The sequence below is a fragment of the Pteropus medius genome, unplaced genomic scaffold, assembly GCF_902729225.1.
Source record: "Pteropus medius unplaced genomic scaffold, Ma_sr-lr_union100, whole genome shotgun sequence".
NCBI lineage: Eukaryota > Metazoa > Chordata > Mammalia > Chiroptera > Pteropodidae > Pteropus > Pteropus medius.
In genome coordinates, this window is record NW_024352787.1 from 27,503,948 (window position 1) to 27,528,536 (window position 24,589).

Sequence of the window (24,589 nt, forward strand, 5' to 3'; positions counted from 1 at the left end):
CCCAGGCATCCCACTGTCCTGGGGCCATTTCCCGAAACTGCTGTTGTGGTTTCAGGGAAGGCAAAGCCATTCTAGTATTAGCCTCAGCAAAATATAATTAATAAAATACACTTGAAGATAGATAAAGAGTACATAATGCACCCACAAAGTCAGGAGAAATTATTTTGTATCATCAATCATTTGAGCATCTGTACTATTATCTCCTCCTCAGTGTGGTCTGTCTGAAGTGGATGGAACCCAAGGCCAAGGGAAAGGTGCAGGTTGGCATAGGGAGGAAGATGACCAGTCCAGCAAGGGGGGTCCTGAATTCCAGTGTGAATACTTTAGGCTCTGAAGACAGAAACCCTCCACTTTGGCACCTCACTCTGGCTACAACACCCTGCCTTCTGCCTTTGCAGTCCTCACCTGCCCTCGGGCCCACCACTGGCTCCTCTGTCTCAGAGACAGTCAGTTCCCTTACTATCCCTTCTGGCTGTATTTATTTTCTCTCTCAATCTGGAAATCATGGGGATCTGGGCCCCTTCCCCCAAGCCCTCACCTTTCTTGCTGCCTGTCCTTCCACTTGTTAAACCTGGCGGGCCTGGATTTTTGTCAATACTCTGTGCCTAGGATCAGCTACCAAATGTCCCTGGAGGACTCACAGCTGGAGTCACTATTAAGTCAAGTTCTCTAGCCTTAGTGTCCTCGCCACTGCCTGATGGTTCCCCTTCCCATCAATAACTGGCTCTCAAACCTGGTGCCCAGCAGAAGCCATCGTCCTGGTGTGACGGCACATCACTGGTACGTCATTGGTAACCCCCTCAGCTCCTGTGTCCCACTCCCTTCCCTGCTTTACCCCTCCATACCCAGCTGTCTTTCCATTCCTTTAACTTCAACAGAGAAGAGCTGCTTCTTCCCTAACTCTGGATCTGCCCCTCCTGTGTATATTGGATCCGATCTGGGTTCTGGTTCATTTTCTTACTCATCCAACAAATCCTGATTGAGCACCTGTTCTAGGCTAGATGCTGGCCAGGCACAGGACACAAGGAGACAGGCATACCTGTCCTGTTTTCTCGGAGCCTAAAATCCAGAGCTCCCCAAGTCCTACTCCATCTCCCTACACTCCGGTCCCTCTTCCTGTTGCCCAAGTCTTCCCATGGTCCCCCATCTCCTTCTAGCTATTGCCCCTTCTCTCTTCCTTTCCTGCTAGACTTTAGGAAGTTCCATCTTTTGTCTGTCTCATGGATAAGTGTCCTAATTGGCTCTCACCACCTTCTATGCTGACAGCCTGGCTCTCCCCAAGTCCTCCCTCCACTCTGCAACTGGGATGGTCTCGAGCACCCACCCAGTCGCCTGCTGCTCTCCACCTTGCCTGTTTCACACACTAATGTAGATCTACTGCAAGTTCCACATGCACAGAACACCAAAGTGTCCTGGGCCTCATCCTACTGTTGACAGCTGATTCCTCTGCCTGGAATGCCTACCCCACCCTTTTTTGTCAGCCCTCTCCCCTCTACCCACTATGTGGCAGGTAGGTCTGGGGGAGGGGCAAGTGTATTCCACAGATGGTGGGGAACTGTGGGGTCAGAGGGCAGGCTATTTTCCAAATATTGCTGCCATAATGTATCCTATTAAATATGCTCTCTTTATAATGTAACTCTGACATTTCTCCCTTGAGTGATGTGGTCTCTGTCCCTTCTCTTTGAATCTAGGGACCTCTGTGACTGCCTCAGCCAATATAGGACAGTGGGGAGGATGCTTTGTGACTACTGAGCTAGGTTTCAAAAATGCCATGCCCTATTACCTTGTTTCCTTGGGAAAATCACTAGGCTGTGAGGAAGCCCTGATTAGCCCTGAGTCTTCATGAAGAGAGTGATGCCAGGCCAGCCCCACACTGTTGCAGCTCCAACCAGTATCTGACTTCAACTGCCTGAGACCTCCAGCCAGAACTGCCCAGCCAAGCCCTTCCAGAACTCTTGAAAAACCAAAAGTGTGATAGATAACAAAGGATTGTTGTTGCAAGCCATTAAGTTTTGGGGTGATGTGTTTTGTAGCACAGATAACTGTAATACCCTATGACTGAACTCAGGTGTCACTGCCTCTGAGAAGCCTACCTGGTTGTCTGAGTCTGGGCTAGACACCCCCTTATGTGCTTTTGTACCAACTTCTGCTTCTTTCAATTCTCGTCCTTACTGTACTATCTTGTCTCCCTCTACCACTTCTCTTCCAACCAAATTACAATTCCTGAAGGCAGGAACAAAGTCTATTCACCTTTCTCTCTTCAGAGCTACCTAGTCCTGGCCCTGGGCAGGCACTCAGTGAGACGTGAGGGGAGGGAAGGGAGGCCACAAAGCGGCACGGGCTGTAGTGTCACACAGGTCAAATCTCCACCTTACCGCTGAGGAGCTATGTGACTCAGGCAAGGGATTCAACCACTTCCTGAGTCTCGAATTCCTAGGATATAATTAATACCTACTTTATAGGATTATTGTGACAATTAAGCGATGTACAGAAAAGGTTTAACAGACTAGGATGTTTTCAAAGAATCAAAGCTACCTCTCAAGCTCATAAAAGATAATGGAGATAAAAGCCACTAAATTATGTTACTTCCTTTTAAATCGCCTCTCTTCTCCATTTCCACTGCCAGCTCCCTAATTTGGGCGGTTTTTCTCCCACATGGCATGCCATTCTTCCCCACCATGTTAACAACACACCCATCCTTCAAGGTCCATCTCAAGCCCCACTTCCTTCATCTCATCCTTTCAGACACTATAACCCTCTGTCATTTCAGAACATCTCAAGCATTTTTCCACAGGCACACGCAGCTGCTTTGCACTATACACAGCTATTGCAAATACGTAAGCTTTCTCTTTCCAACGAATCTGTAAACTCCTAGAGAGCTGACACTTTTACTTATTCTTATATGCCACTTGGTACCGAGCATACAGTTTTACATCATTAAGTGCATAAGAAATAGTGACTAAAGTCATATATTGAATAAAAGAAGGTTCTGTGTAGAAACTCACTATATAAATGAAAGAACTGTTTTTATTAACAGTAAAGTCAGTGCCTTTAAAACATTTTCATAAGGCAAACTGCTGGATAGGATTCCTCTTTCTAATTGCACAGTGAGGAACAAAAGGTGCAGATGACGTGGGCCACATCCCGGGGCCTGACCACGGTCACCCTATCAAATGTTTCCTCTTATTACCTGAAAGACCTGACAATTAAGGTCACTGAGGTGCTGAGGAGACTGCAGGGGGAGCAGAATTGTCAAAGACTCACTTTGGTGTGGTATTCCATCTTCGTTCTCAGCAGTTTGAGGTAGATGCTGCAAAGCTGTCCATAACCCTCACTCAGGTGGCCCTTCCAGGAAGAGGAAATAAAGTAAGATGTCAACACTAGGAACATTCAAGTTGACAGACCTACAGCCAGGACTTCATTTTTTAAAAATGTATTTTTTTCTGATTATAAAAATAAATGTCCATTGTTAAAGAATTGGAAAATATAGAGAAGTACAACGAATCACACTTAATCTAAATACCAGATATAATCATGCCTAACATTTTGGGGTACAAGGTGTTATTTTCTTTTTTCAATTTAAATGGACTATTTTTTAGAATAGTTTTCATGAAATGAAACAGAAAGTATAGAGGTTTCCTGTATACTCCTTACACGTACACAACCTTCCCTACTGTCAACATCCCGCATCAGAGTGAGACATTTGTTACAACTGATGAACTTACACTGACGTACCATTATCATCCAAAGTAAATTTTACATTAGGGTTCGCTCTTTGTATTGTACATCCTATGTACAAATATATTTTACAAATATATAATGACATGGATTACCATTACAATATCATACAGAGTAGTTTCATTGCCCTAAAAATCCTCTGTGCTCCACCATTCTTTTTTTTTTTTAAATATTTTAAATTAAAAAAAAAACATTTTTATGTGAGGCAACCCTTGGTTGACCTCACAGATTGCAAGGACCTTGTCAGCTTACGATCTCTAATTTTTTTATTTTTTTTACGCCTACAGCATCTGGTTTTCCTAGGCGGTCTCCCATGCAAGTACTAACCAGGCCTGACCCTGCTTTGCTTCCGAGATCAGATGGGATTGGGCTTGTTCAGGGTGGCATGGCCGTAGACTCCACCTTTATTTTCAAGTATAAACTGAAATCAACTTCTTTTTTACTTAACATGCTACAATTTTTTTCTATCTTCTTAAATTTTCTTCTGTATCATTATTTTTAGTGCCTACCTAGTACATTATAAGTACGTACTATAATTTATTAAACCAACTCTTTATTGCTGTACATTTTAGTTGTAAGCAAGTTTTTTTTTTCTTTTTTATTATAAACTATGTTTCAATGAACATTCTAACAGTATAATCTTGTGTATAAACATGAGGACTTCCTTTGTATAAATTCCGGACAAGGCTACTTTTTAAAGATTTTTAAGTCTCCTACTCTTAGTAATCACAGTCTGGCTATGGGCTATTTCCTTCCTTCTGTTTCTCTAAGCACAGGAGAGTAAACCCCTCTTCCAGATGGACTCCAAAGGACTACAAGCATCTACGATATTATGAATGGGTGAGGATTTGAAATAGGACTAGTCCTAGCAGGTGAAGCATAAGTCTTCCCATGGAGTCTGCCCATGTAGTCATGTCCTGAGTATTTAGGAAGAAGCTATGATTAGCAGAACAATTCTGGCAACTCCCAGTTATGTACATAAGAGGGAGGGATGCGGGGGTACAAAGAACCCTTAAAACTGAATAGCTATGGCTCCCCCATGAGTTTTGACTTCTCTGTTTTCTTTTAAATGCATCTATATCCTCTAGAATAAAGAACTGCACTGAAACATGCCTCAAAGGGAGTTGAGTAATCAGAGGTTAAAAATACCAGTGCCAGAGATGACAGTATTTCATAATATATTGTCTGTGAAAATCCATATTTTATTAATTTTTATATTACACTTATTTATCGGGAGAAAAATCAGAAAGTACAAAAAAGCAGAAAAAGAAGCAAAAATATTCTCACCATCAAAGATAACTATACTTCATATGAAAAAGCATAAGGATCAAAAAGTAAAAGATGAATGGACTGCAGAATTAAATGTAAAATGCAAAACTATAAAACTCGTAGAAGATAACACATGAGAAAACCCAGGTGACCTTGAGTATGATTATGACTCCTTAGATATAACACAAAGACGCCATCCATAAAGAAACAATTGATAAGCTGAACTTCATTAATAGTAAAAACTTTTGCTCTGCAGAAGACAATGTCAAGAGAATAAGGAGATAAACCACAGATGGGAAGGAGGGAATATTTGTGAAAGACACATCTGATAAAAGACTGTTATCCAAAATACACAAAGAACTCTTGAAACTCAACAATAAGAAAAATATCTAATTAAAAAATGGGCCAAAATACCTTAACAGACATCTCATCAAAGAAGATATATATAATCAAATAAACATATGAAAAGATGCTCCATATCCTATGTCACCAGAAAAATATAAATTGAAGCAAGGTAGCACTACACGCCTATTAGAATGGCTATAATCCAGAACAGTTGCAACGCCAAATGCTGTTGAGGATATGGAGCAATAGAAACTCTCATTCATAGTGGTGAGAATACAAAATGGTACAGCCACTTTGGAAGATTTTGGTAGTTTCTACAACACTAAGCATACTCTTACCACACGATTCAGCAATGGTACTCCTTGGTTTTTACACAAAGGAGTTGAAAAGTTACGTCTAAACAAAAACATATACATGGATGTTTACAGCAGCTTTTTTCATAATTGCCCAGACTTGGAAGCAACCAAGATGTCCTTCAGTAGGTGAATGGATAAATCAACTGTGGTATGTCCAGACAATGGACTATTACTGAGTGCTAAAAAGAAATGCGCTATCAAGCCATTAAAAGACATGGAGGAAGCTTAAATACATATTAAATGAAAGAAACCAGTCTAAAAATGCTACATTCTATATGATTCCAACTATATGACAGTCTAGAAAAGGCAAAACTATGAGACAGTAAAAAGATTGGTGGTTGCCAGGGGTCACATGTGGGAGGATGGGGTAGGGATGAATAGGTAGAATGCAGAGGATTTTTAAGTCAGTGAAAATATTCTGTATGATACCATAATGATTGATACACGTCATTATACATTTGTCTAAGCCCATAAAATATACAACATCATGAATAAATTGTAATGTAAACTATGAACTTTAGGTGATTATGATGTGTCAATGTAGGTTCACCAGTTGTAACAAATATACCACTCTAGTGGGGAATGTTGATAATAGGGGAAGGTGTGCATGGGGTAGGGGCAGGGAGTCTGTGGGAAATCTTTGTACTTTCTACTCAATTTTGCTGTTAACCTAAAACTGCTTTAAAAGGTAAGGTCTTAATTTAAAAAATAATAAGGTAAAAGAGGTTTCTAACTTCAGAAACTCTTGGGCGAATGAAGAGACAGACTACGCAGGGGAAAAAAAGACCTAAAGGAATTATATTTTGAATAAGGCAGATTAGGTACCTGGGTTGACCTTCCCACTAAAAACTATTAGCAATATTGGGCAAAATATTAAAATTTTTTGAAGGCATGAATGAACTAACAAGAGAATAAGGAATCTTCAGGCAGGGGACTGAGTATACACAGATACTGGGAAAGTAAATGGAATGCCAGGGTGATAAAGTTGGGAGGAAGGGGAGATTTTGCCATACCAGGTGAACCTAAACTTTGATTTTCTGGGCCTCAAGGGCCAATCCATGAACAGGAGGCAGGGCTCTGGCCTACCCAAGTTGAGAGTCTAGCAGAAGAGCCAAGAGACTGCTTCCTAAGTACAGGGGAACAAAGAATAGATTGAAAATAACACACATTCACTCTCCTGCACTGAAAGAGTCCTCCCTGAGGACTGCAAAAAAAAAGAAAGAAAAAGAAAATACAGACACATATATCTACCACCTCAAATCACTGTTGTGATCAGAGAGAGGGAAAACTGTTTCTGATAACTGGACCCATGAGCCAGTCCTTAAGGGAATCTGCCCAGAATTGACAAAACCTTAAGCTGAGAATTTAGAACAATCTCAATATAAGCAAATGACAATTCTCTCTGGAGTAACTTGCCTTCATTACAGACACCAAAGAATTCCCACAAATAAAATTCCAAGGAAAACGAGCAGCTCACAGTAAGAAATAACTACGCACAGAAATAAAGCTACATAGCATAAGCAAAATTCATCAAAAACAATAGATGACAGAAACGGATCTCTAACGACTTTAGATAATGGAAGTATAAAAAACGATATTCAAAATCACTATGTCTAATATGTCTAAATAAATAAGAGACTTTTAAAATATATGCAGGACATATAAAGAATGCCAATCAGATTTGGAAAAAAAAAAAGCACTCCAAGAAGTGAAAATTATGCTAAAATTGAAAACCTTATTTAGAGATTTAATAACAGATTAGACCCAGATGAAGATGTAATAAGTGAACTAAAAGCCAGATCTAATGAAATTATCCAGAATGAAGTATAGCGACAAACAGGTATAAAAAAAAATAGTGGTTTAAAGGTATGGAAGAGAGAGTGAGAAAGTCTAACATACATCTAACAAAATTTCAGAGGAAAAGACAAAATGAAGGAGCAAAGGCAATATTTGAAGAAACAATGAGAATTTTTCATAACTGATGAAAGATACTAGTCCACAGATTTAAGAAGTCCAAAGAGTCCAAAATAAATTCACACCTAGACACATGCTAAGGTCTTCAACATGGCCAGGAAAAAAACACAGGTTGGCTTCAGCAGACTTTATGAAAATGATAGAAGCCAGAAGTCAATGGAAGGTTATCTTGAATAATATCTTCCATGTGATCAGAGAAAATAACTATCATAGCAGAATTCTAAACCCAGAGAAAATATCTTCCATGAATGAAAGTGAAATAAAGACATTCTCAAACATGTAAAAATGGTTATCGGCCACCAGCACACTCTCACTCAAGAAAGTTCTAAAGGAAATAATTCAGGTAGAAAGAAAGTGATCTCAGGTGAAAGGCCTGAGATGTAAGAAGAAATAAAGAGCATAAAATAAAACAATTAAAGTAAAATATTTTATAGGATTTAAAAAGAAACACTTAACCAAAATTAAGATACATGACAATGACATACAAGTTGAGAGGGAGTGAACAAAGTTAAAATATTCTATGATCTTTGTGTGATACAGGAAACAGATAAAGATATGAATTTTAGACCTTGATAAACTAAACACACATTTAGTAATTATTAGATAACATACCAAAAAATAAAACATAAAAGCAGAGTTTTTTTAATCTCCCAACTAGCAATGAGGGACAAATAGAATGAGAAAAAAATAATCCAAAAGAAGATGAGGAATGAGAAAAAAAGAAATGGAACCAGATGGAACAAATAGCACGAAATAAGATAAGAAATATAAATCTAAACATATGATAATCTAAACATTATGATAAATATAAATGGAGCTAATACATAGTTAAAAGACAAAGACTGTCATTTTTAATAAATCATTAACAAAACCCAACTAATTGCTATTTACAAGTGTTATTTCTGAGACATAAGAATATAGAAAAGTCAAAAGTAAAAGGAGGGGAAAAGACTTACCAGGAAAATTCTAACAAAAAGGAAAAAGACCTAAGCTCTACAAGTTTAGGCGTATAACGAAAGCTTTCTAGCCACCAGTTGGGAGGTTTGGGGACTACTCTTAGCTTTGTTCACGTTAACTAGCCCTGTGACTTAGGAAAAGCCACTTTCCTCTCTATGCCTATATTTGTCATCTGTAATGCGTAGACTGGACTACACAATTGCTAACATTTTTGTGAGTACAGACAGATATAGGTAACAATTTGAAGAAAAGGACTAGTTATAGTTCTCAACCAGTGGGGGCAAAGAGACACATTGGAATTAACTTCAAAATGCAGATTACCCCTCATCCATACACATATTTCTTGGATATCAGAATCTGCTTCTGATACTGACACCTACCTCCTCCCTTATCCTAAGGCACTGGCATTATGAATTGGGAATGGTAGTTCTCAACATACTGTGGCCCACATAGGACTAGTGGACAGAAAGAAGTGGGAACTGTGGCAATGTCACTGCTGAGGGATCTTAATGCCTAGAGAGTGTTGTGACATGAGGGTCCATTGGCAGGAGAAGCTCCCAGGCCCTAGAACTTCTCTACAGCTTCCAGGGACCCCGGGTAGGACTGTGAGTATCATGGTAATATTTGGGGGGTACCCTTCACCCCTCCCTAATGCTCCTGAGAGAAATCCTAAACAAGTTGAAAGAGATGAATTTGTTACATTCTATAGTCCAAGTGGCCTCTGAGGAAGATTAAGGGGCACAGGTAGCCTCTGGATGCATCCCCAAACTCACCCACATCCTGCTCATGTCACTCAACTCATTTTTGTATCTCAGAGAGTCCTTCAGGACCTGGGGAGGGAAGAGAACAGCTTATTAGAGAAAAAGAAAGGAGACAGAGGATGGTAAAAGATGGGTTTGAGGCGGGGCAGAGAAGCCAACCAGAGAGAGACAAACCCACCTCTAATCAGTAAACAAAAGGCCAAGAGAAGGGGGCAGTTGCCATCTTCAGTGCAGGAATGGACAGTGGCTTTGGTGGCCCAGGCAATCACACTTTCTCCATTTGGGTTCCTGGCCCTCTGCCCATACCCTGCAGCCCCAGTAACTCACATTTGGGTGTCCATCTCGGAGGAGTTTGTGGAACACATGGCAGAACTTCCAGCAGAGCACAGCATTGCTGGAAAGGGGCAGCCGGTTGACAACAGACCAAAAGGTCTGCGCCCCTTTCTCATGGTGGGTGCCCAGAATACACGGTGAGGGAGAGTCACGGAAAACAAAGGCACAGGCCCAGCCTTAGGAAGCCAATCCTTGGGGTCAAGCCTGCAACAGGCCACTATGGAGGTCGTGTAGTTGCTCAGGGCACAGTGGCACTACCTAGGAGGGGACATTACTTATAACTAAGACACCATGGATCTATACATTTATCCAGGCAATTTTTTGGCAAATGGCAATAAAGTGTCTCACTCTAATAAAATCCATTTTATTAGACAATCTCCACAGAGATGACAATGTCTTTTGGGAGGGGTGTCTATTTCTAATTTGCACAAGTGCATGCTGGGCCATTAGTGGTCCTGGTTTGCCTTTAGCAGGAAGACGATTTGGTTGGAATTCGGGCTTCACTGTGGAAAGATGGACTCTGCCCTTCCTCTAAGTATGCTGAGCTTGTGATGGGATCTTTGGGGGAGTAATTACAGCTAACATTTCAACAACACATTACAGTTTCTCAAACTATTCCCTTATCCATTATTTAAAAGCAAGGACATGCTTCAGCTCTTCATCAAAGGCCCTGGCCCCTGCTGGGGACCCCACAACCTGGCCAACTGGCACCCTCGGCTCCTCTTCCAGCAGCACCTGACTCCACTCCATTAGGCACTCTGCTCTTGCCCTGAAAGCAGCAGTCTTTGTTCAAAGTGTCTTTCCCCCAAACTTAAAATGACTCTTACACCCCACCTCTTCTATAAACCTTCCTGGCCTCATTTCAGGGGTGCCTTCACCTGCCAACACCTTGAACTCCTGTATGTGGAATCCTGGGGCCACGTCCTCCTGAGAGGCCAAGTCCAAACCATACCCATCACCCAGGGACTGCCTGACACAGTTTAAGTGTAATAAACGTCCACTTGGCCTCACACGCCTTTAAGTTACTACTCCAGACCTCTGTAATTAGTGAGGCCTTTTTACATTTCTTTTGTAATTTTCTACTTAAACAGACCTCATATGCCCAGTAACTGGGCACCATCAACCCCAAGTATAGTTTTTTCCTTAGAACTTTAGGTTCTTTACTAAGGCTCAAGAAAGAAGCACAGTGCCATTTAGGACAAAGACTTTTCTCAAGTCACAAACTATATGATTCAACTAGAACACGTGCTGTTTTGCTTCTGAGCTGCAAGGTATCATGAAATTCCTTCCCTAGACTGAAATTTGCATCTTGAGAAGAATGGGCTTGAAAACGGACTCTTGGGTCTGGAAGCTGAAATTAGCTTTTGGTCTTAGAGTGATTTCTGAAATAACTTACATTTTCACGTAAAACACAGGTCCTCAGTCTAGAAGGAAGCTAAGAGGAGAGACAGGTAGCGGCCTTCTCTCTCATTTGCTGACTCATGCTGACTGTGGTTATTTTACCTCAGAGCAGTTTGCCGAGACGGAAGCCAGAGCAGGTATGGAACTAGCTGAGCATCCCAACTTTGAAAGAGGCAAGAAGACCTTTCCGTCCATCTTTGATTTTTATAAGCATTTTAATGCACCCATGATGTGTTAGGCATTGTAAATGCACGCAGGGACAGAGAGAAAAATAAGACTCAGTCCCTGGCCCTCTGGAAGTGGATACTATGGAGAGGAGGGGGCAACCTGTTTCACCAATTAGGTGCCCAGGATAACAGTTGTCTGCATGGCATTTCTGAAGTCAGAAGCATCAGGGTGGCTGATGCTCTTTAAAAGAATCAATAAAGAATGTTTCGTGATATCATTAACGAGGCTTTAAAACCCTATTGTAAGGAGCTGATCTTTTCAACATTTATCTACCATTTAAAAATTGTGAATCAGAGAGACGCACAGAATGTTAGAACTGGAACGTGAGAACTTTGAAATCTTCGGCCAACTCTTTTGTCTAACAGACAAGACAACTATAGCTTTTGGAGGCCCTACGGGGCCCACTCAAGGTCCAGAGTGAGCTAGAGAGCTCAAGGTGAGATTCTAGACCCTCCCTCCAGTGTCCCTTCTTTGACCCAGGCAGCCTCCCTGGAGGGGTGTGACGTGACCCTGCCACTGTAGGCCTGGTTCTCTTTGTCCCAATTCCCCATCCAGAGGAGCACACCAGCCTATGACAACCATCTCTCTCTTACTTCCTATTTCCAATCAGATGGATCACAAATCCTTAGCAGGACTGGGCAATTCCCTCTGAAAAAATCAATTGGGCCACTTATAATGAAGACTTCTGGGTTTGGTTTTCTTGACTTAATAAGGCAAAAGGACTGTGTCTTTCTGGGAATAAAAAGGTAAGGTCTAGCTAGGCTCAGTCGGGCAAGCTTCTGGGGTACGCAGGAAAGGTTCTATAGCCTTCATCCCACAGCAAAGCCCTAATTCCAACCAAAGCATCCTCCTGCTAAAGACAAGCTGCTTTCACTCCAGTAAAGAGCAGTACATTCTGTTAGCAGTCTTTCCTGAGGGCCTGCCAGTTCTAGGGATCTAACCTGGAGGGTCTCCTCCGGGGACTGAGGTGGGATGGCTTCAAGACCAGATGTTCTGGCCTGACTGTGGTGCAGCCACCATGATGAGCCCAGGCAAGAAGGAACTGTCCATCCCTGACAGAAGCCCAGCCTCCGCTTGTGCTGACCCACGCCCTGCTCCACTCCTGGAACACACACAGATCAAGGCTCAGCCCCACTGGCAGCCTCTCCTTTGGCCCTGGGAAATTCAGCCCTCCAGCTCCTGGACTCCACACCTCAGGAGCAGATCCCCAGGGATCCACCATCTGGAGAGCTCCCTACATTTCCCTCCAAAGCCACAGTCTCATGGTGGTGGACACCCAGCGCTTCTGCCAACCTGGTGTGGTGAAAACCTTCAAGTTACCAGTTCCCTAAACCACCCTGATTGAGGTCCCCTTTCTTCTCCCCTTCTGGCTTAGGGTGAATGCCTGCATTGGCTTAAGGCCAATCACTCCGACCTCTGTTCTGCTGTCATGCTCACAGAAGTTGAGATGATCATGTCCCCAAGGGGGTGGTCGGGTGGCCCTATGGAGTACCTTGATGGCATAGGTGAAAATCCCTGCTATGCCCTGAGAAAGCATCTCAAAAGAAAGTAACTTCAAAGACTAGGCAGTTCTGGAAAGCTAAAGTCCTGGGAGGGGAGCAGGATCTTCAGTAAACTTCGAAGGACCAGGCTAGGAGGCCATTTTGGTGCCTTCCACCCTGATGGGCTGTGGTCTCTGAGGCCAGCTGCTGCCGATGAGGATGCTCAAACCCTGCAGGGGCCTGGCCTGTGTGGGGGTTCCCTTCTTGCAGCTGAGCAAGTACGCCTCACCCTGACCCCACAATTTGACCCCCCTCAGGATCGGTATTCCAAGCAACATCCAAAAGGATATTTCTGGCGTGTTTTTCCTTTACAGCCACTTCCTGTGTATTAATGGCCTTATTGATGCTGACAGTCTGAAAAACAAGAAGGAGGGAGAGCGGGGAAAGGAGGATGAGATGAATAAGCTTCTGAGAGTGGCCGAGAGCCTCCCAGATGTCCCACCCTTTTCTCTCACACCAATGACTTCTCTCTCCCTCTCCACAGACCCCTCCTCCCCACAGTCCCATGCAAGGCCTTGGGGGATGAGGGGCAGAGGTGGGCAGCGCTCCCAGGCCAGCTGGCCCAGGCTGTCCTAGGGCAGCGGGCTTTGCTGCCTGGCATTGGCTGTGCCCAGCTGCCATGCCCGCCTGCCACTCATTCACTTGGCACAACAACATGGCAATTAAAGGCTGCACAAAGGGATGCTTTTTCATCCCCCAGGGAAACATTATTTCTCTGGGAGCAGGAGGAAGAGGCGCTGAGATCAGGGACTGACTGTGGCCCAAAGATCATCCAGCCGCTCCTCTCTCACTGCTAGAACCTTCCATGGAGCCTTCCGTAGCTGGTCCAGGTGACTCCTGTCTCCTTTTCCTATTCTTGGGCACTTGCCAAGTCCTAATAAAATTCCCTTTTATTTCCTTACTACATCGAGGGCATTAAAAATATTCACTCCTTCCCAGTCGTTTTAAAACCATAACTCTTCTTAACTTAGCAAAGCACGTATACATATGAATTTAACTTATACAAATACATATATGGGATCATATCATGTAGACTTTTTTAAGTACAGGTTTTTCCTTTTCTGTTTTGCTTTGCTTCCCTTTCACAGATGTCATTCCACCCCAAGCCACGTTAACAACCTGTTCCGCCTTCTACACGCATGAAGACACACACACATACTCCTATATACCAAAGGGGTTAATTTTGCCACTGTTCTATAAAAAAGATGACTGTCACGTATAGACTTTTCTACATTATGTTTTCCCACTTGAAAATATGAAAAATTCACCAAGCGGACCAGTAAAACTCTAGTTCATTCTTTAACAAGACGACATCATATTCCATGGTGCAGGTGGACATGATTTATATAGGCATTCTCGTGTTGCGAGGCGATTTATTTCCAGTTTTTTTAACCACTGTAAACTATTCTAGTAAACATTGTGGATGAAAAAAAAAAAGGCCACATACTAAACCTGACAAGCTCAGCGGAGGCCTATGTGGCAGGCCCCTACAATCTCAGAGACTGAAAGTAACCACATAGGATGGTCTGAACATAAAAATTTTTAAGTAAAAGCAGGTCATGGTGGGTAGTCACGTCCTGGGCCTGTAGCTTTCTTGACAAAGGTCAACCTTTACCTTAAGTAAGCCTGTTGTTGTCTTTTTGCATCTAAGATAACAGATCCTTGGAATGTCAGAGTAATCCCTTTTATCCAGGCCCCTCAGGGCATAACCAACCCACTGCACCAGAGCCTGAGACCACAGAACCCCTCATGGTTATCTTGTCCTCCACATACCATCTCTCTGCGTTGTAAATGTTAATTCTTAACTCTCTTGTACTCACCAATGTAAGAGAAGTGTGTGTCCCTCCGGTTTATTTTTTATCCAGTCCCAGAGATCTCCCCACTTTGCTTTCTCCCGCCCCCTTAATCTACCACCAAGGAGCCCTCCTTGTGTCTTCTTTGATTCTAATGTATAAAATAAGCTGCAAAACTGCCATTCTCCGGAGCATTTTCTTAATCCATTGTGATTTTGCTTCCTGGCAATTGTCATCAGTTTGGTTCAAAGAAACTCATTAAAATTCTCTACAGGTTTAGAAGTTTCTTATGTTGACAATATCCTTATACATATATTCTTATTAACTGATGCTTTTATTTCTAAGAGATTCCTATTAGTGAGATTATTGGGCCAAAGATTTTTTTTTTAACTTTTCATTATAGAAAAGTCCAAACACAGATCAGATAAGTATGAAGACTAATCTAATAAGCCTTCACATTGTCAGTCCCCAGCATCAGCCATTATAAACTTGTAGCCAAACATGCTTCCTGATGGACAATGAGTGGCAAAGGTGTTCCATAAAGAGCAGTTAATATGTAAATATTTTAGGCTTTGCAGGCCATATGATCTCCATTGCAACTGTTCAGCTCTGCTGCTGTAGCGCAAAAGCATCCTCAGTGATACTAAATGAATATATAACTGAATGAGTGTGGCTACATTCCAATAAAACTTTATTTACAAAACCAGGTGGTGGTCTGGATTCAGCTGTACCTGCAGTGCGTTGAGCCTTGCTTTATACATACCATCAGCCACTGATCCCCTTGCTTCCTGGATTATCTAAAGTAAATTCCCAGGTGTTATATAATTTTATCAGTAAATATTCAGCATGAACCTCTAAGAAAAAGAAAGGACTCTAAAAATTAACCATAATACTATGATCACACCTAAAATTTTAAAGGTAAGTCCTTAATATCATCAAATGGCTAGTTAATGCTCATATTTCCCTATTGTATCAAAACAAAAAAGTTTTCTTGCAGTTATTATTATCAGGATCCAAGTAAGGTTGTCATCTCGCTTTCTAAAAAGGCTCCAATAATTCAACTTTTGGCTGACAATGTACAAAAGCATCCCCACCAACAACAGGAGTTATGGCTTGTCATTTTATTGGGTCTCATGTATGTAGTGACATTTCATCATTATTTTATTCTATTTATTTATTTATTTTAGGCAAGGCAACCCTTGGTTGACCCCACAGATTGCAAGGACCTTGTCAGCTTACAATCTCTTATTTTTTAATTTTTTATGCCTACAGCACCTGGTCTTTCTAGGTGGTCTCCCATCCAAGTACTAACCAGGCCCAACCCTGGTTAGCTTCCGAGATCAGACAGGATCGGGCTTGTTCAGAGTGGCACAGCCGTAGACACCTTTCATCATTATTTAATTTGTGTTTCCTGGACTGCTAGTGAGTTCCGAGTATCTTCATATCTGTTCTTATGATTGTCAATTGCATTATATAGTTAAGTGTGTCCATAGCGTCTTTTACGGCCTCTCTGTTTACTTAAGGTTTCTCCTGCCCCTAGTAGGCTCTTACATATTTTTCTAAGTGTTTTATTGTTTGTTTTTTACATTGAGTCTTTATCTGGAAAAAACACAAACATACATAATATATACATACATGTAGTATATATATATATATGGTATAAAATAGGTTATTCACGGCTTTACTGAGATGTTCCTTTGTATCTAGTTTATGTAATGTTTGGATGTGTTAAGTCCACTTTTTCACATATGTTTTTTTTTCTTCCTACCAGACTCAACTCTTTAACAACATAAGCTCTGTTGTGGATTGAATTGTGTCCTCCTCAAAAAAAATATATGTTGAGGTCCAAATCCACTGTACCTATGAATGTGATCTCATTTGGAAATAGGGTCTTTGCAGGTGCATTAGTTAAGATGAGGTCAGGCTGGATTGTAAGGACATGTGGAGACACAGGGACACAGAAACACACAGGGAGAAGAAGGCTATGTGAAAATGATGGCAGAGATTAGAGTGATGTTTACAAGCCAAGGAACATCAAGACGACCACGACCACCAGAAGCTAGAAGAGGAATGGAAGGATTCTTCCCTGGAAACTTCAGGAGCATGGCCCTGCTGACAACTTGATTTTGGACGTCTAGCCTCCAAAACTGTGAGAGAAGAAATTCCTGTTGTTTTAAACCACCCAATTTTTGTTAATTTGTTATAGCAGCCCCAAACACTAATACCGGGTCTTTTCCCCATCAGACCGGTCCTCCTAAGGACAAGGAGAGTACAGATGCCCCTTTCCTTCTTCCCTCTAGCACATGATGTGGGGCTCTACTGAGCATAGCTGTTGGCTGTCAAGGCAGCAGTGAGACCAGTAAAGATGGAATCTCATATGAGAGATGCTACAAGAAAGAAGTAAAAAGTTTATTCCCCAAATATCTCCCAGTGAAGCAGTACTTATGTCCCATAGAAGCCAAGTGCTTCCAGCTTCTTCTTAATAAATCCTTCCTTGGACCTTACTACTCAACTTCTGTTCCCAGGCTTGTCCTGGGCCATTCTCTTTTCTTCAGATTTCCTCAGATGAGTTACAGTAGTTTAAACTACATTTCTCCAGACTCCAGGACAATGACAAGATCCTGGCTGCAGAGAGAGCTCTCAGTGAAGTTACCACACTTGCTGAGCCCTTAAAGGTTGCCTGCAACCTGTAAGGAATTATAAGGGACATAAACATGTAAACTGGCAACAAGAGACCAATATCCAGTAAGGTGGTCAAGCTCTATGGCAGTTGAGAGAGACAAGTGGTATAGGCTGTTAGGAAAAAAGAGAAACCCATGTTGGTCAGAAATGCTAGAAACCACATCAGGGCCTTGAGGGAGGACCTGTGATAGGTAAGATTTAGATTTATTCCATAAATATTTATTTATACTGATCGACCAAGTACTCAAGCTTGTGATCATTACAAACCCTGATCACAAAATAAATAAATAAATAAAAGTCCTTAAAACTCCTTTAAGCAACATAAAATAATATACCATGAGTTTATACCTATAACACTGTGTGAAGAGTGGGGAGATGGCTGAAATTTGGACATGTTCTGTGCTCTAAATGTTTAAGGAGGGAGAAATCCTTTGAAATGGTGATGCTGCTCAGGGAAGACTTCTTAGAGGAAGAGAGGGGTAACTTGTGTCAGGTGCTGTCCTCTGTGATTTACCTACTTCTCTTATTTGCGCTGCGTGCAAACTCGGGGGCACTTATTATTCTTGCAAAGACAGACTAAGCCACTTGCCTAAGGTCATACAATTCACTTCCAACCCTGGTCAGCTGGACCTGCAAGCACAGCCCTGAACCATGGAGGGGTTCACAGGGGCCAGGTCTGTACGGAGGACAGGCCGCCCAGGCAGAGGAACCACAATGAGGAAAGGCAACAGAGCATAAAGGCCTGGAACAGGCAGGCAGGTTTGGCCGGAGGGCAGCGTGTGTACAAGGGAGGAAGGGGAATGAAACCAGAAAGGGAGGTGGTACTGGGTGTGGAAGGCCAGAAGGCTTCTGAGCCGGCAGGATAAGGCAGAAGCAGCTGGAAGAAGACTGGCCAGCGGCAGTGTGAAAGCTGGAGTAGAGGAGGGTGGAACCTGGAGGTAGCGAGTTGAAGGAGGAAACTGTTAATAGCAGAGAAGTGAAAGAATACAAGCCTCAACCAAAATGAAGGAAATGAAAAATGGAAAGAACCCAATATTAAGTGGGCTATAAAATGAGTTTTACTAGGAGCCAATAGGAGCTTCCAGTTACAGGAGACACAGCAGAGGAAAGAACCCAAGATGCTGTAGAGGTTTTGAACCTAAAACCAGGCTAAAGGGACACTGTAAGCAAAGGACTATGATGCCAGGAGGATTTGGGGGGAGAAATGGCCATTTTTAAAAGAACGAAGGTGTGTGAACTAGCAGTAGCATGGTTATAATCATCAAGGTAATGGCAGCTGATGAGTGCTTACGACCAGGCCCTGTGCTAAGAAGCATTTTGTATGGATTATCTCATTAAAGTCTTGTAACTCTATATCCGATGAGTAGGCGAGCATTAGTACTAGTCATTTTCATTTTACAGATGAGAAAACCAAGGCTTAGAAAGTCTAAGCAAATTGCCCAAGGCCGCTCAACCAGGCAGAGTGGAGCTGGGACTCAGACCCTTGCTGTGGCTCTATGGCTCTGGCACTGGATCACAATCCCCACACTAGACACGGCCCTCCACACCACAGAAAGACAGAATCAGAATCCAAACAATTTCCACAGACTGGAAAAATGGGTTAAACTTCACAAGATACAATCCAGTAGATAGAAAGGTAATTTCCTATATTTAGATCTAAACTCACTGGCACACGGGAGATGTGCCTCAAAGCAGCACTTGTAAAAATGATTTAGGTATTTTATTTGGGGGCTAGCTTAATATAAGCACTATTTTTATATGGTTGGCCAAAACGCAAGTCTAAGATCTGATGAATTAAAAGGAGTATAGTGTTTGGGATGAGGGAGGGGGCAGATCAATTCACATGTAAAAACACTATTCAATTTTAGGCTTCATAGAGGGAAACTGACAGACTAGACCCCTTTTAAAAGGGAGTGACCTGGATTGGGTTGGACCTGGGACCTGAAGAAAATTTAAAGGAATATCAATATTCTGAAGAGTAGTCATGTGGAAGGAAGAAAAGTCCAAAGGCTCAAACCTAGATCAATGGGTACAACTATAGTTTGGCCATTTCTGGATAAACTTAAAGTTGTCTCATGAAAGAGAGAGTTCTCCATTATTAGAAGCATACAGGCAGAAATGAGGCAGTATCTCCTCAGGTTTATTGTGAAAAAAACTGATCAGTTCAGGCTGGATTAGATGACTTTTAGGTCCATTCTCATTTTTACACTCAGACGATGGAAGGCTTTGGATTTCAGGGCAGGAAATTGTGACCCGATGGATACTAGGGAGCCACAAAAGGCTATTGAGCTGGGGACGGTCCTGATACAAACGTTCCTTCACCCTTCTGAAAGCGTGGAACAACTTGTGTGTGGACGTTCAGAGAACAAGTACAGTACACCAACAAAGGGCCTAGCCTAGCACTGGGCTATGGAATGAAGTTTCTTCCCAAAGCAACGGCTACAAGACATACACAAGTCCTGCCTACCCTTGACAGGACTGCCCCAGACCCTGCTCTTGCAGCTCTGGCAGGCTCACAGGAGCACCTACTTACTGCGGCCAACATGCCCAGTTTTCCAACTAACACTTCCCCAAGTAGAGTTCCACAGAGGCAGAGTCCAGCCTGTGGCTGCAGGCCCACTGCCCGGGTTCTGTGGCAAAGCTTTCTGGGCTCAGAGGCATGGCTGAGCCTCAACATTCTGGGCTCATAAAGACTAAGCTGTGAGTCCTCTAGGGCTCTCACAATGTCAGACATGGGGATGTTTCTAGGACAGTTCCCAGCTACGACAAGTTTGCTATACTTATGTAATACTTGGTGTCTGGGATACCACCCCATCACACGCTCCTCCACTCCATCACACGTTCTAAATCCTGCCCCGTTTTTTCAGTACAGACCAAACTTTACCTTCCTTTGGACTTGCCAGGCCACTCTGGCTCATAATTTCTTCATTCCTTCTTTCTTTTTAAATTGCTATTTCTCTTCATATGTTTGATACTTAGTATATTATATTGTCTTACTTCCCCATCCAGGTTAAAATTCTGAGGGTGAGGATGCTGTGTTCTTCCCTTGCAGCCCACAGTTGCTAAGGCAGGGCCTAGAGTCTTAATAAATCATTAAGAACGGATTGCTTCCCAGTGCTCCCCACGCTGCAGAGTACCAGATATGTGATTTGTGGTCTCTTGAGAAAATCTGCTTCCTTTCCCTTTCCTCCCCAGACTCTCTCTGAAGGAAATAATTCAGTTCTGAACTGGGCAATGCCTGGGGGCCCTCCCAGGGCAGAGGGTGGGAAGTTCGGGGTTCAATTTCTCACCTCCGGTCTAGGTTAGAGAACATCCTCTGAGAACAGGCAGTTCTCCAGATTTCCCTGGAGTCACACAGGACCTAAGACCATGCAGTGTCCCCCCTGAAAGAACAGCATTGTCTACCACTTCCTGACCCAGCTGGCCCTTGTGTCTCAAGCTGGTTCCGGAGAGCCAATTATCAGCAGGCACCACAGGAAGGGTGTCTATCTTCTCCGCCCCCTTCCCCCAACCCCCGTCTCCATCCTCTGCTCCCTCAGCCAGGCTGCAGCCAATGGAAAACCCTTGGGCCTTGCTTTTGCGGGGAGCAGTGCCTAGGCCCAGCTGGGCACTGTTTGGTCACGCACACAGCTCTTGGCAGGGGCCCAGCACTTGGGCTGCCAGGGCTGGGCTGTCTTGCAAAGGCCCCATGGGCAAAGGTTCCGTGGCAGGGGCAGGCACAGATGATGTGCCCGGGTGGCAGTGACAGGTCTTGAAGGGATGGGAAGGCCCACCACCCAGACCAAGCAAAGGAAAATCTGAGACCAGGCAAGGCAGAAGGGAAAGGAGAAAGAAAGATAGGAGACAGAGAAAGAAACGAAAGGAACGAAGGGGAAGGAGGCTTTGCTCGGCAAAGGCATAGGTGGCCATCATCGATGGCTCCGGAGACAACTGCCCAACCTCAGGGGCTGAGGGCTGGGAACTGGCGAGGCCTTACAGTGTCCCTCGCCTCATTCCTCACCTCCTCATGTTTGGAAGCTTTAGTAAACAGGTAAGGAAGATGGCCCATTAACACCTGCTATGTGGTCGAGGTGCTCCTCCTTCTCCCACCCCAGCCTGTGTTCACGCAAGGGTTTCCAGAGTCCAGGAGCCAAGCTCAGCCAACACGGGGCTGAAAGAGTCTCCTTCCCAAGTGCCTAATCCTGAGAGACACAAGGCAGAAAAGGATCCTCTGAGCTATCAGCTCTGTCTGTGAAGGAATGAGGGACGGTGGGGTGAGATTCGGGGAGAGAAGAACACAAAAGTCTGTTACGGCATTTCACAGTAAAGGTGGAGACAGCTTAAGTTCACAGCTGAGATCCCAAACCTGGACAATGATGACAGTTCAGAACCAAGCGGAGATCACATGAGCCTTGGGGGAAGGGACAAGCAAGGCACAGAACTGGGTGCCTTCAGCACCAAATAAGACTGTTCTGATCTTGGCTATGCTACTTGGAAGCTGGTATCTGACACCAAGTCTTTTTCATTCTTCTCTTGATCAGAATTAATAACAGAGCAGTGGTTGTTGTCAGTAAATTAGTGGTAGCAGCAGAGCCTCTGCCTCCTACTAGCCACTGAACTCGGGGATTTGCTTCTGGTTCTCCCTTAGGCCTTGGAGGGCAGGGATCCGATCCCCTATTCTCTGAGTCAAGTTGCCCAAAATAGCACAGGCAGCAGTAGGTAGAGCCAGGATTCAAACCCGGTTCCTCTCCCCACACACAGTGCCGCCTTCAGCAACTCTCAGCAGTCCAACACACTAGTCAATGCCGCGCACCTGTCTGCCTTGCTTTCTACCCCATGATGCTGGTCTATCTACTTATATTCACTCCTTAGTAATCTCACCAAGGCCCACAGCTTTAAACACTTAACTTCTGCCAGCACGCCCACCTACCCAACTATTCCCCTCCCACTCTCCCCAGAAGTCATCCTTGACTGCTGCCTTTGCCTCGATGCTCCCATCCGACCAATCAGTGATTCCGTTCTTTCTTTCCACCCCCAAACCCTTCTGTTTCTCTCCATCTCCTCTGCCTCCATCCAGGCCTACACCACTATTGTGTCTCCACTGAGCCACTGAAACAGCCTTTCAAATGGACTTGCCCTCCCCCGGCTGTGCTCCATCCATCAGCCAATGATCTTTGTAAACCAGGAGTCCACAGTGCCCTGCTCAGAGCCCTCCACCACATGTAGAATGAAGTCTGCACTCCCATGGGGCTGTACAGGCATCATCTTCCATTATCTCTCCCATTCGTTATGCCCAACCACAACGGCTGCCTCTCTGTTTCTCAATATTTTTTATTCTTTATGTCTCTGATGCTCCTAAGGCCTAGAATGGTCTTCTTTCCACTCTTTGCAAGGCTGGATTTTTCTCCTTCAGGCTATTCAAATAGCACCTCCTAGGCATCCTCTCTAATCTAAAGCATCTCTCCACCCCTTGCCCTACACTCTCTTTATCACAACTCACAACCACCTGGTTATTTCCTGTAGAGGCCGTTATCACAACCTGAAATTCCTCTGTTTGTTCATTTGCTTGTTGTCAGTCTCCCTCTAGACTGAGCTCTGGAAGGGTGCAGACCATGCTCCCTGCTGTTCCCCCTATGCACACACACTATGCCTGGCACATGATGAGCTGATGGATGAAGAAGGGCCTGTTCTGCTCAGTCCTCTCCAAGCAGACATCCTCATCAGCACTTGACACGTTTGTGCTCCACTCTCCTGTCTAGGATGCTCTATCTTCTCCTTCCCCAAGTCACATTTCTTTCTCTTTCCAACTGAAAATCTTATTGATATTTAAGTATAAAGCAACCCTAACTGATATCCTGCTATTACTTCTCACATTTCTTTTGTATTTGGTAGGCTCCATAGAGTTAAATACTTTGACTCACTTGCATGTTTTTATAAAAGGTATTTGCTGTGGACTGAATTGTGTTCAACAAATACATATGTTGAAGCCCTAACCCCAAAGTGATGGTATCTGGAGATGGGGCCTTAGGGAGGTAGTTAGGTTTAGGTTTAGATGAGGTCATGAGGATGGGGTCCTCATGATGGAATTAGTGCCCTTATTAAAAGAGACACCAGAAAGTCCTCGCTTTCTTTCTCTCCACGATGTGAGGACATGACAAGAAGGTGGCTGTCTAAAAGTCATGAAGAAATCCTCACTGGGGATCCAAATCAGATGGTACCTTAATCTTTGATTTCCTACCCTCCAGAACTGTGAGCAATAAATTCCTGTTGCTTAAGCCACCCAATCTATGGTATTTTATTATGGCAGCCTGAACAGACTAAGTAGTATTTTGTGTGCCTTATTTGCTTCATAAAGTGGGGACCTGCTGAAATTAGGATCGCATTCTTCTGACTTTAAAGCCTCAACCATCCTCTAGCTTCTGGATACATGATGAGTAACAAAACTGTTTGGGTCACACAAATTTCAAGGGGTTTAGCAAAACAGAAAGGCACTACTCTACAGTCTGATAATGTGGAAAGGAAGATGGAGTAAGGAAATTGAGAAGATTAAAAAATGTCAATCGCTTCTGCAATCGGTGAGGTGTACAAACCTGTGTTGGGAGAAGGGTGGCCAGGACTGTGCAGCACCTGGAACATCTGAAGAAATACGAGTGTTCAAAGTGGAAAACACTGGCGGAAGCAAACCAAGTGTCAGTCCGCAGAGGAATGGATAAACAAAACATGGTATACCCACACAACGAAATATCATTCAGCCTTACAAGGAAGGATATTTTGACACGTGCTGTAACATGGATGTACCTTGAGGACATTCTGCTAAGTGAAATAAGGTAGGCACAAAAGGGCAGATACTGTTTGATTTCATTTATACGAGATACCTAGAATAGTCAAATTCAGAGAGACAGAGGTAGAATGGTGGGTGCCAGGGGCTGAGAGGAGGAGGGAGTGGAGAGCCACTGTTTAATAGGTACAGAGTTTCAGTTTGGGAAGATTAAAAAGTTCTGGAGATAGATGGTGGTGATGGCTACACAAACAATGTGAACATACTTAACGCCACCAAACACTCAGAAGTGGTTAAAATGGTAAATTTTATGATATGTATATTTTACCCCAACAAAAACACACACCCACACATAAAAAAAGAGTGAAGAACTGATATGTGCAACAACATGGATGAACCTCAGAAACACAATGCTAAGTGAAAGAAGCTAGCCACAAAATGTCACACTTTGTAG

General features: G+C 43.4%; 1 protein-coding gene and 2 pseudogenes across 2 annotated transcripts in view; all 3 read right to left on the reverse strand.

Moving 5' to 3' along the window:
* The window catches only part of HIP1 (huntingtin interacting protein 1), a 128,602-nt gene that overhangs the window by 32,504 nt on the left and 71,509 nt on the right, over positions 1 to 24,589 (reverse strand). For both annotated transcript variants that reach the window (XM_039849323.1, XM_039849324.1), the window contains exons 2-5: positions 13,194 to 13,257; positions 9,728 to 9,870; positions 9,413 to 9,469; positions 3,265 to 3,345 (exon numbers count right to left, since the gene is read on the reverse strand). In XM_039849323.1, coding sequence (XP_039705257.1) covers positions 3,265 to 3,345; positions 9,413 to 9,469; positions 9,728 to 9,870; positions 13,194 to 13,257 — 345 coding nt within the window. The remainder of the gene's footprint in view (positions 1 to 3,264; positions 3,346 to 9,412; positions 9,470 to 9,727; positions 9,871 to 13,193; positions 13,258 to 24,589) is intronic.
* Positions 4,017 to 4,135, reverse strand: LOC120591886 (uncharacterized; annotated as a pseudogene).
* On the reverse strand, positions 15,960 to 16,078 carry LOC120591845 (uncharacterized; annotated as a pseudogene).